The sequence below is a fragment of the Ursus americanus genome, chromosome 21 (genome assembly GCF_024610735.1).
Source record: "Ursus americanus isolate L20-20 chromosome 21, mUrsAme1.1.p, whole genome shotgun sequence".
In the NCBI taxonomy this organism is placed as follows: Eukaryota; Metazoa; Chordata; class Mammalia; order Carnivora; family Ursidae; genus Ursus; species Ursus americanus.
Window position 1 is genome coordinate 34174115 of NC_142147.1, and position 12125 is coordinate 34186239.

The 12125-nt window shown below is 42.7% G+C and overlaps 1 protein-coding gene across 2 annotated transcripts in view; it reads left to right on the top strand.

Annotated features, from left to right (window-relative positions):
• HSD17B2 (hydroxysteroid 17-beta dehydrogenase 2) overlaps nt 1–12125 on the top strand; it is a 76754-nt gene that overhangs the window by 61754 nt on the left and 2875 nt on the right. Inside the window, exon 4 of one of the 2 annotated variants that reach the window (XM_045796087.2) lies at nt 9013–9150. The exons of the other annotated variant lie outside the window; for it this stretch is intronic. Coding sequence (XP_045652043.1) covers nt 9013–9150 — 138 coding nt within the window. The remainder of the gene's footprint in view (nt 1–9012; nt 9151–12125) is intronic. 2 annotated transcript variants of the gene reach the window in all.

Consider the following 12125-nt stretch of genomic DNA (forward strand, 5'->3'; position numbering starts at 1 on the left):
CTTGCCTTCTGCTTCCTCATCAGGAAAGAAGTATGCCGTCACTTTAAATGTGGTTGCAGCCTTGGCAGATATTTCTAAAGCTCTAGCTCGTCCAGGAGGCTTTTCTCATATTTTAAGATTTCAAATAAGCCAGACTTACTTTTTGGCCTCCAATGGCAAACTTCAAAAACTTACATTTTTAGTTTTATTTACCAAAGGTTTAGAAGACTTTATGGACCTTTATTCAGCCAAAGACCTGCATGGGACCTAAGCAGTTCTCCCTTGTTAAGCCTGTCTTCAAGGGAGTATGTATTTTTTAAACCTTTATTTGGAAATAATTACAGATTCACAGGAAGTTGCAAGGATATGTACAAGGAAGTCCTGTTTACCCTGCAACCCACCCCCCCTAATAACATCTTGCATAACCACAGAATATCAAACCACAGAATACCAGAATGTGGAGCAGCCACTCTGGAAAACAGTATGGCGTTTCCTCAAAAGGTTAAAAATAGAGCTACCCTATGACCCAGCAATTGCACTACTAAGTATCTATCCGAAGGATGCAAACATAGCGATTTGAAGGGGCACCTGCACCCCAGTGTTTGTAGCAGCAATGTCCACAACAGCTGAAGTATGGCAAGAGCCCAGATGTCCATCAACAGATGAATGGATAAAGAAGACGTGGTTTGTGTGTATATATGTATATGGAATGTCACTCAGCCACCAAAAAGAATGGACTCTTCCCATTTGCAACGGCCTGGACGGAACTAGAGGGTAGTACGCTAAGTGAAACAAGTCAGTCAGAGAAAGACAAATACCATATGATTTCCCTCATGTGGAATTTAAGAAACAACACAGATGAACACAGGGGAAGGGAAGGAAAAATAAATAAGACAAAAACAGAGAGGGAGACAAAGCATAAGAAACTCTTAACTCTAGGAAACAAACAGGGCTGCTGGAGGGGAGGTGGGTGGGGGATGGGGTAACAGAGTGATGGGCATTAAGGAGGGCACGTGATGGAATGAGCCCTGGGTGTTAATGCAACTGATGCATCACTAAATTCTACCTCTGAAAATAATAATACAGTATATGTCAATTAAATTGAATTTAAATTTAAAAAACAAAACAAAAAGAACCTATGTCACGGACATTGCCACAGTACACAGACTTATTCAGATTTCACCAGTTCTATCTGCATCTCATCATAGTTCTGTGAGCTTTATCACATGTAGAGCTTCCCGTAGCTACTAACACAATCAAGACACAGAACGGTTCCATCACAGGGATCCCCCAAGATACCCCTTTTTAGCCACATCCACTCCCTCACCGCATTCCAATCCCGACAACCATGAATCTGTTCTCCATCTCTATAATTTTATTTCAAGAATGTTATAGAAATGAAACCATACAATATGCAACCTTTTGAGACTGGCTTTCACTCAACTAATTTGAAAGGAATATATTTTGATCCAGGTTTATACAGCTCACAAAAACTCTCCTTCTTCCAGCCCAGCATTAGAAAGTATCTTTAATTCCAGTTCCCCAAACATAACGTATCTTACCCCCCACATCTGTGAGATTTAGATCAAGGGCAAACACTGCCAGGTCTCTATTCAACCTCTGAGATCATATGCTCCTTCTACAGCCAAAACAAGAGATTAGGTTTTTTCAGATCTCAAGCTGTTATTAGCATTTACATGTCCAGAGGATAGAAATATACGGAAAATTTTCAGAAATGTTCTCTAGAAGTGTTTAACCACCCTGTCTGCACATTAGAATCACCTGGGGAAGCTTTTTAAAAATTCCAGTGCCTACGATGAACCATAAACCAATTAAATCACATGGGAATGGGGGGAGGAATAGACTTTCTTTAAAGCTCCCCAGGCAATTACAACTAGCTACTAAGTGTGAAAACTATTGCTCTAAAACAATTAGCTGCAATAGATGGTCTCAAAATTTGGGCTCACAGGAGTAAACCAGGTTCACCAGGGGAATGTGGGAACACAAAAGCCCAGGCTCGTTCCTCTTTGAAGGACCCTGACCTCTGGGTGCTTCATTAGCCCCCCCAAGTGATTCTGATCCCCCCAAAGTTGAGAACCACTGACTCAGAAACACTGTCCTCACACTAAAATGACCTGCAGAGTTTTATTTAAATACTGATGTTCAGGTCCTCCTGCCAGAATTTTTTTATTTCATTGCTCTAGGGTAGGGCCTGGGCATTAGTTTCTTTGCTTTTTGTTTTGTTGTATTTTAATGTTCCTAAGGTGATTCTAATGTGCCCACTGAGTTATATACCATGGATCAGGAATTAAAAAACAAAATTTAAGGGGCACCTGGGTGGCACGGCGGTTAAGCGTCTGCCTTCGGCTCAGGGCGTGATCCCGGCATTCTGGGATTGAGCCCCACATCAGGCTCTTCTGCTATGAGCCTGCTTCTTCCTCTCCCACTCCCCCTGCTTGTGTTCCCTCTCTCGCTGGCTGTCTCTATCTCTGTCGAATAAATAAATAAAATCTTAAAAAAAATTTTTTTTTAAATAAGCACAAAGTGTATTTTCATCTCTCTGGGCATTCTGGTTTTATTTAATGTCAGCTAGGGGATGAGTATGTAAGTGTCCAAGACTTGGCCTTCTTGGAATTACATCAGTACTTTGTATGGTCATTAAAGCTGTAACCCACACATTTACCCAGGGTCGTGCGTTCCTTACCAGTTCTCCTCGGTCCCCATAGATAAGCCCCCTGTTTTGGGAGTCAAGTTTTCCCCTAGAAATGGAAATAAACTTACCAAGTTCTTGGCAACCTCTTGGCTTGCTGCCTTCTGGCAATAGGATTTTAACCTGAATGGAGCAAAACCAGAAATTAATCAGTCTATCCGGACAGGCAATGAAGGGGTGCGTAAGGTCAGGAAGGGAGCATGTCCTGAGACCCTGTGAGGCTCTTGGTTAGTGAGACTTGGACTTTGCACTTACTTCATCTTATGCCCCCCAGGAATCTTAGACACCACTAGGAAATGTTAACAGCAAGGTTGAATCTATGAGGTTGAACCTTACAGAACTGCCATTTTGTAGGTCAGAAATGGTCTAATAATGGCAATTTCGCAGGGTTCAATGTAATACAAAAGACAAATGTGTCTTAACTGTTTTGTCCAAAGCATATTTTGTTTAGATTGATAATATGGGATATGATAAATTCTTAGCACCTGTCATATCATCCATAACACCGAATGTCACCATGAAAGCACATATTCAGAAATATGTAACCAAAACCCTAACATAATAGTTCCAGGCTTAGTATTCAAAAGAATCACTTGGATTGGTATCAGTTGCAGATTCTGATTCACTAGGTCTAGGGTGGGTCCTAGAAATCCACATAAACAAGTACTGTTGTGAGAGCCTGAAACAGGTGCACTCACTACTCTAAGAAATACCAAACATATGGAACCTTTTGGGCTATTGAGAAATTCTGAAAGCCTTGAGTAGCAGTAACACAAGAAGGCTCTTATAGCGAGCTTTGTGCCAGGCACTATTCTGTTAATATATTTGACCTTCGCAACAGCTCCGTGATGCATATGCTATCATCATTCTCAGTTTCCAGATGAAAAGACAGAGGTACATAAACATAAAATGACTTTCCTAATTTTAATTGATTTTACTTATCAGTGACAGAGCTGGAATTTGAACCTAGGCAGCGTTGGCTCCAAATCGGCTCTTCGCCACGGCCCTCTGCTAACTGACACGGTAGCCAGCCAAGCTCCCCTCATCTGTAAAATCGTGGAGAAGTGAGAAGAGTGTAACTCTGTAAACTGGGTTGCAAATTAGAACAAGTTGCTTTAACTTCTTGGGCCTTTCCCACCAGTAAAAGGAAAAAGTCAGGTTTGGAACTCTTTAACAGTCTGTGAAACTAACACTTTAAAAAGTATCAGCTGGAGGTGCCTGGGTGGCTCAGTCTGTTAAGGGTCAAGCTCTTGATCTCAGGTGTGTGAGTTTAAGCCCTGAGTTGGGCTCCATGCTGGGCGTGGAGCCTACTTAAAAAAAAAAAAATCAGCTGGTTATCTGAGGCAAGACAGGAACCAGAGTTTAATGGGGTTTTGTTTGTTTGTTTTTTGGTTTTTTTCCCCCTGCCCCCTCCAGAGTTTAATGTTTGATGCCAGATGCTATATTGAAATTTCATCAGTTAAGCCTCAGGACTCTTTCTTTTAAGTGACAGGGTCAAACCTCAAACTAACAAAGACAGAAGAGGGAAAAGGAATTAATTAGCTCACCGACTGACCTGAACTCTTAAGATGGGATCATCATACTCTTCCCCCCACCTCCACTCCTGCTTCCCTTCACAATCCCCAACTTACAACTCTGTTCTCCCGTTCTTGCTCCTCCAGAGGAGCTCCTTTTCTTACCTTCTCCAGTGTAGTAGCAGAAATGACTCCTGGGAGTTCCGGTTTTCCACCATTATCATACTTACAGAGCCAGGAATAAACAATAAGGTCATCTCCCTTCCACTGGCCTCAGGACTCTGGCTCAATTGAGGGCACATGCTCAGCTCCAGCCCAATCTCCTAGTCCAGGGAATGGAGTATTGTGATGGGTCAGTCTGCCTCTTTCAATGAGAAAGACAGACCATTAATTGATAGTCTCCTACAAAAACAGGGAGGTAAGGGTGAGTATTTCCCAAAAGGAAATTATGTGAGCCAGACCAAAGTTTTAATAATCATGTAAGAATAAGGATGATATTTGAATTTTTCTAGGTCTCTTTTCTTCCATGCCTATGTTCTCCCCATCCCCCCCACAAGTTTTATTGAGATATAGTTGACATATAATTTTAGTTTAAGGCGCAAAATATACTGATGTGATATGTGTATAATTGCAAAACGATTCCCGCAAAATGTTAGTTACCACCCATCACCTCACATAGATACAACTTTTTTTTCTTGTGATGAGAACTTCTAAGATTTACTCTCTTAGCAAATTTTCAAATATACAATACAGTATCATTAACTATAGTTACTATGCTGTACATTATATCCTTGGAACTTATCTATGTTATAACAGGAAATTTATACTTTTTGACCACCTTCACCCATTTCACCCCACCCTCCACCTCTGGTAACCACCAACCTTCTCCTTACATCTATGAGTTTGTTTTTGTTAGATTCTACATCTAAGTGAGATCATACAGTATTTCTTTGCTTTCTGACTTATTTCACTCAGCATGATGCCCTTAAGATCCTCAAGGTCTATCTATGTTGGTGCAAATGGCAGGATTACCCTCCTTTCTAATGGTGGAATAATATTCCATTGCATATATATATTAAGTTTTCTTTATCCACTTCTCCACTGGTGGACACTTGGGTTGTTTCCATGTCTTGGCCATTGTAAATAATGCTGCAGCGAACACAGGGGTGAAGATGTTATGCTCTTTTTTAATTGAAAATTTTCAGATCATCCATAGATTTACCTTAAGTATTAAGAAAGAATAGAGAGAGATCTTATATACCCTTTACCCTGTCTCCTCCAATGGTTAAATTTTGCAAAACTATAGTACAATATTATAAGCAGCATAATAATAATGATAATCTACCAGTGTTATTCAGATTTCCCCAACTTTACCTGTACTTGTGTGTATTTGGTCCCATACATTTTATCACCTCATTTTCCTTTTAACTGCATTGTATGCTTTCAGATCAAGGCTAGATAATCAGATTTAAGGCATGGAAATAGCTAATATCTCTACTAGGATTGTTCTTTAAGAAACCAGCTCATGATCATTGCAGTCATGCTTTCTTAGTGTGCAAAAATGAATTCAGTGTTTTATAGGGGTCCAGGAAGAGGTAGCAGAAAGCCTATCAAAGAAACAATGGTTTTTTCTACCCACTACAGATCAGAAGGTGATGCCTTCAGTAACCCCTAATAAATGATCTTTAATAAATGTTAGATGTGACTATGAGCCATATTTTGTTGTCTCAAATACACTGCCAACTTTAATTTGAGGATAGAGGTAGGACCCAGGCCAAGAGAACTCAGGGCTAGGAAGATGTTCTCCCATGGATGAAACATACCTAACTAGAAGAATAAAAGAGACTCTGGCAGGGGAAAGGAATCATTTGCAAAGTTCTGAAATCAGAAGAACAAAGACAAGCACATATAGGAAACTGGACCCATGTTTAGTTTGCTGAGAAATCACCAAAGGCTGGGAAACCTGGTGGGACAGGGATGCCTGTTAAGAGCAGGGAACACAGGAAGTCTTCCACCCATGCCTAGATAGTTGCACAAATGTCCTGGGGGAATTAGGCAGAGAAAAATACCCGTGAAGTCATCTTTGCCTGTTCCTGATGTGTCTATGGTCTCTGGAAGCCAGGTGGTGGTGTTTTCTTTCTTTCTTCCTCCCTGCCTTCCTCCCTTCCTTCCTCCTTCCCTCTTTTTCTTTCTTTCTTTCTTTCTTTCTTTCTTTCTTTCTTTCTTTCTTTCTTTCTTTCTTTCTTTCTTTTCTTTTTCCTTCTTTCTTTCTTTCTTTCTTTCTTTCTTTCTTTCTTTCTTTCTTTCTTTCTTTCTTTCTTTCTTTCTCCTTCCATTTCTTTTCCTTTCCTTTCCTTTCCTTTCCTTTCCTTTCCTTTCCTTTCCTTTCCTTTCCTTTCCTTTCCTTTCTTTAAAAAATTGAGATATAATTGACATACGATAAACTGTTCATACTCAAAGGACACAATTTGTGGGGCTCCTGGGTGGCTCCATTGGTTAAGCATCTTACTCCTGGTTTCAGTTCAGGTCATGATCTTGGGGTTCTGGGATTGAGTCCCACATCGGACTCTGCTTTCCATGGGGGCATCTGCTTCCTCTCTTCCTCTCCCCCAGCTCATGCATTTTTTCTCTCTCTCTCTCTAAAATAAATAAAATAAAATCTTTAAAGTACACAATTTGGTAAGTTTAGACATGTATGTACCCAGGAAACCATCACCACAATTAAGATAGTGAACATGTCCATCATCCCCAAAAGCTTCCTTGTCCCCCTTTCTAATCCTTCCCCCACCCCACTGCAGGTAACCACTGATCTGTTTATGACTGTAGATTGGTTTGCATTTTCTAGAATTTTCAATATATGGAATCATATAGCACATACTGTATTTTTCTTTTTTCTTTTCTTTTTTTTTTTTTTAAAGATTTTTTTTTTTTATTTATTCGACAGAGAGAGAGACAGCCAGTGAGAGAGGGACCACAAGCAGGGGGAGTGGGAGGGGAAGAAGCAGGCTCATAGCAGAGGAGCCTGATGTGGGGCTCGATCCCATAGCACCGGGATTACGCCCTGAGCCGAAGGCAGATGCTTAACCGCTGTGCTACCCAGGCGCCCCTGTTTTTTTTTTCTGGTTCTTGCATTCACCATAATTATTTTGAGACTCCTCTATGCTATTGTATGTCAAGTTTATTCTTTTTTAAGGATTTTATTTTTAAGTAATCTCTATGCTCAACACAGGGCTCAAACTCACAACTCCAAGATTAAGAGCTGCATGCTCCACCGGCTGAACCAGCCAGGCGCCCCTCAATGTCATTCCTTTCAATGAACTTTTTAAAATGGCTGAGTTGTCTTGCATTGTATGGCTGTGTCTGAGTTTGTTTAGCCATTCACCCAGGGCTTGCTTCTTTGCCTAGAGAAATCTTGGCCAAAGCTGGTCCAGTCATCCTGGGCTCCCCATGAGGTCCCCTGCCTGTTGTGAGCCCTCACTGTCTTCAGCCCTTCCCAGTCTCAGTGTCTTCCAGTTCGAGAACATCAGGAACACATCTGTATTCATTTCCTAGGGCTGCTGTAATAAATTACAGGGGCTTGAAACAACAGGAATTTGTTCTGTCACAGTTCTGGAGGCCAGAAGTGTAAAATTAAGGTGTTGGCAGGGCCAACTCTCTCTAAAGGCTCTAGGGAAGAATGCCTTTTTGACTCTCCCAGCTTCTGGGGGCTCCAGGCATTCCTTGGCTTGTGGCAGCATCCCTCCCATCTCTGCCTCCAACCTCACGCGGTCTGTTCCCCCGTTTCTCTGTATGACTTCTTTTCTGTCTCTTACAAGAAAACCCATTATTGAATTTAGGGCCCATCCTGATCTGGGGCGGTCTCATCTTGAGACCTGTACTTTAATTACATCTGTAGAGACTCTTATTCCAATTAAGGTCACTTGACTTCTTGGGATCCCTTTGCTTCTGCTTTCCATAGCGCCTCCTGAACACGAGGTGCAATGATAGCCCCAGTTTAAGGATCAGTTTCTCCCAGCTTCTAAGCTAAGTGTGGTCCAGGTGCAATAAAGAGCATCATCCCAGCCCTGAGTAGCCCTCCTAGAATAGGCCCTTTCTCCACTCCAAAGATACCCCGCGGTTTCCTATGGTGTGCCTTACTCCTTGTTTTGACAAGTATTAGATCCAAGTTGTTCAACCACAGGTGCTGGAATGGGCTGACCAGTACCCCTCCTCTGGATATGTCCACCCAGAACCTTAGAATAGTGGTTGGCCAAACTGGAAGTTCGGTGGGGGTGGGGTGGGGGGGTGGGTAGAGCCTCTTTATCTCACCTGAATCACATTTAGCTTAGAAGCCAGGACAGATTGACGCTTGGTTGTCGTTGAACCAGCTGTGATGGAGCAGCTATGGAAGGCAGAAGCAACAGAAGCCAGACCATGGTTGTGACCAGAATAGGCACTAACCTGGGTACAGCGGGCCCTTGCCTGCCCTTTTTCTGCCTTAGTCACCACTGATACCAGTTCCTGAAATGCAGTAGGTCCTGTTTAAACACTTAGTGGATTGGGTGCCTGGGTGGCTCAGTTGGTTAAGTGTCTGCCTTTGGCTCAGGTCATGATCCAAAGGTCCTGGGATCGAGCTCCCTATCTATTTCCTTGCTGGGCAGGGAGCCTGCTTCTCCCTCTCCCTCAGCCTGCCATTCCCCCTGCTTGTGCTCTCTCTCTCTCTCTTTGTCAAATAACTAAATAAATCTTAAAAAGAAAGTAAATAAACACTTAGTGGATGAACAAATGAAAACATTAGACTGATTTTTTTCTCTCTCATTATTCCCATAGGAGGGGTCCCAATGGAAAAGCTGGCAGCCTATAGCTCATCCAAGGCAGCTCTGACCATGTTCTCAGCAGTCCTGAGACAAGAGCTTTCCAAATGGGGAGTTAAAGTCTCTGTCATCCAGCCCGGAGGCTTCAGAACGAGTAGGTGTCTAAGCCCAAGAGCCCCTCAGTGTTCACCCTGAAAGGGATGCTGAAGGTCCTTCTGAAGTGGTTTTGGAATCTAGGTGAAGTTTGGTGGGGTGGGGTCCAGAGCCAATGGCCAAGAAAGAATTCTGGAGATGTCTTTGGCGCAAAATGGTGGTTTATTAAAGCACGGGGACAGGACCCATGGGCAGAGAGACCTGCTGCACGGGGTTGTGAGGGGTGACTGGTTATATACTTGAGAGTTGGGGGAGGTAAGGAAAAGGAGGGTTTCAAAAGGATTTTCATATGTTAAAGACTCACAGGATTCTGGAGGCCTTGCCATTGTCAAGTTAGGGTTGTTTTCCCCTCTAGCAAGGCATTAACATTGTTCCTGGAGGAACATCACATGCATCCCACCCAGGAGTGTGGGGACTGGGGGACTGTTGCAGGATGTCGACATGTGCTGTGTCGTCAGCTAGCCTTCTGCTCCCTCAACACTTTGTTCTGACAGAGTTCAAAGTGAACCCCTCAGTGGTTGGCCAAAGAGGGGTTGGGATGGATGGGCCTCTTTTAAGAATAAAGGGGCAAGGGCCAGGTTCTTCAATGTTTGGTTGCTCCCCTGGGTCCTTCCACAAGGGAATTAAGTTTGTTTGTTTGTTTGTTTGTTTTAAAGGTTTTATTTATTTATGTGACAGAGAGACAGCCAGTGAGAGAGGGAACACAGCAGGGGAGAGGGAGAGGAAGAAGCAGGCTCCCAGCCGAGAAGCCCGATGTGGGGCTCGATCCCGGAATGCCGGGATCGCGCCCTGAGCCGAAGGCAGATGCTTAACGACTGCGCTACCCAGGCGCCCCGGGAATTAAGTTTTGATGTCATATGTTTTTCAAACACTATCCTCTCTTCTCTGAAACATATGACCTGCCTCCTTTCTACCCTGGAAGGAGATGGCCTTCCTCTCCTCTCCCCTCTCTGAATTTCTGAACCTTGAGCAAATGCAGACTGCCCCTATGGCTCAGTCCTAAGCTCTGGGCCATCAAACTTTTTTGATTTAAGTGAAGATGTAAAAAAAGCATGCTTAAAAAAAAATAGGAAGAAAATTAGGGGCGCCTGGGTGGCAGAGCGGTTGGGCGTCTGCCTTCGGCTCAGGGCGTGATCCCGGCGTTATGGGATCGAGCCCCACATCAGGCTCCTCTGCTGGAAGCCTGCTTCTTCCTCTCCCATTCCCCCTGCTTGTGTTCTCTCTCTCGCTGGCTGTCTCTATCTCTGTCGAATAAATAAATAAAATCTTAAAAAAAAAAAAAAGAAAATTAAAGGAAAAAAAAAAAGCATGCCTAATAAAAGACCACAAACTGGGAAGGATTGCTAACACTAAAGAACAAACTCTGAAGATCTGAATGTTAACAAAACCCACAAGATAAAATCTGAAAAAAAGCCTTGAACTTTTGTCCTGAAGCACTTGGCAGCCTGGATCCCACAGAGTTGTCCAGGAGGAGCACGGCTCAGTTGAGGAGTGGTTCTGGGAGGGAATCAGAGAAAGAAACCAGTGGCACACAGGTTGTCAGGCTAGACCACTGCAGCTGGAACGGGGGGAGGAGGAAGCCTTGAAAGGGGCTTCCAAACTGGGGGCTCCCTGCGCAAGGAGAAGAATGGAGCAGAGTTGTTGGAATAGGATAGTGGGCCAAAGGCAATACCAGATGTGACAGATTGAGAGACCGGGACAGAAGGCATGGCAGAGAGGAAAGCCGGCTGACAGGTAACATAAGGGGAAAGTGATGAATTTGACTTTGAACCTGGCAGGAAGGTTGAGGGTTTGATGACACAGCCAAAGAAAACTTCCAACACAGATGTAAGACTCCATTTGGACCAGAAAGCAACCCTGCAGTTAAGTTACAGTTTTGAGGATTCACCAAAATTGTTAGAGCTAACATTTTGAGGGAGCTGGTCTTAAAAGTGCTAGTCACTTTCCATACATTATTCCCTGACGTTGTTGATCTTATTATTACTACTGTTACCAGTAGTAGTAGTAGTATTTTTAAAGATTTTATTTTTGGGACCCCTGGGTGGTTCAGTTGGTTGAGTGTCCAACTCTTGATTTTGGCTCAGGTCATGATCTCACGGTCATGAGATTGAGCCCTGCATCAGGCTCCACACTCAGTGAGGGGTCTGCTTGAGATTCTCTCTACTTCTTCCTCTGCCCCTCCCCCCCAACGCATGCATGCACGCATGCACTTTCTATAAATAAATAAATAAATAAATAAATAAATAAAATCTTAAAAAAGAAAAAGATTTTATTTTTAAGTAATTTCTACACCCACGCTGTGGGGCTCAAACTTTCAACTCCAAGACCAAGAACCACATGCTCTATCACTGAGCTATCCAGGTGCCCCTTATTTTTATGTTTATTTTAAAAATTTGTTTATTCATCTGTTTGTTTGTCTTTAAAGATTTAAAGAAATTTTTAGATACTTACTACACCCAGTGTGGGGCTCGAACTTATAACACCGAGATCAAGAGTTACATGCTCCACTGACTGAGCCAGCCAGGTGGCACACCCCCCCCCCCCCATTTTTTAAAATTGAGAAATATATCATATACAGAGTTTAACAAATTACTATAAAAACTCATGCACTTAACACCCAGATCAAAAAGTAAAGCATTGCCAGCCCCCAGAAGCCCCCATATGATCTCTAGTCTTAGCCCTCCCTGTCCTCAACATGTACCCACTTTCTTACTTTTTGTAACAACTTTTCATTTGCTTTTCTTTACAGTGTTACATCCATACATGCATCTCCAAACAATAGAATTTGGCTTTACTGGCTTTTGAACTTTGAATGGAATCAGCATGTATATGTTCTCTTGAGTCTGGCTTTTCTCATTCACCATCATGTTTTCACGAATCATCTATGTTGTCTGTAGCTGTAGCTAATTTATTTTCATTGCTATTCAGTATTCTGTGAACATGCCACAATTTTTCTATTATTGATGGGATATTTGG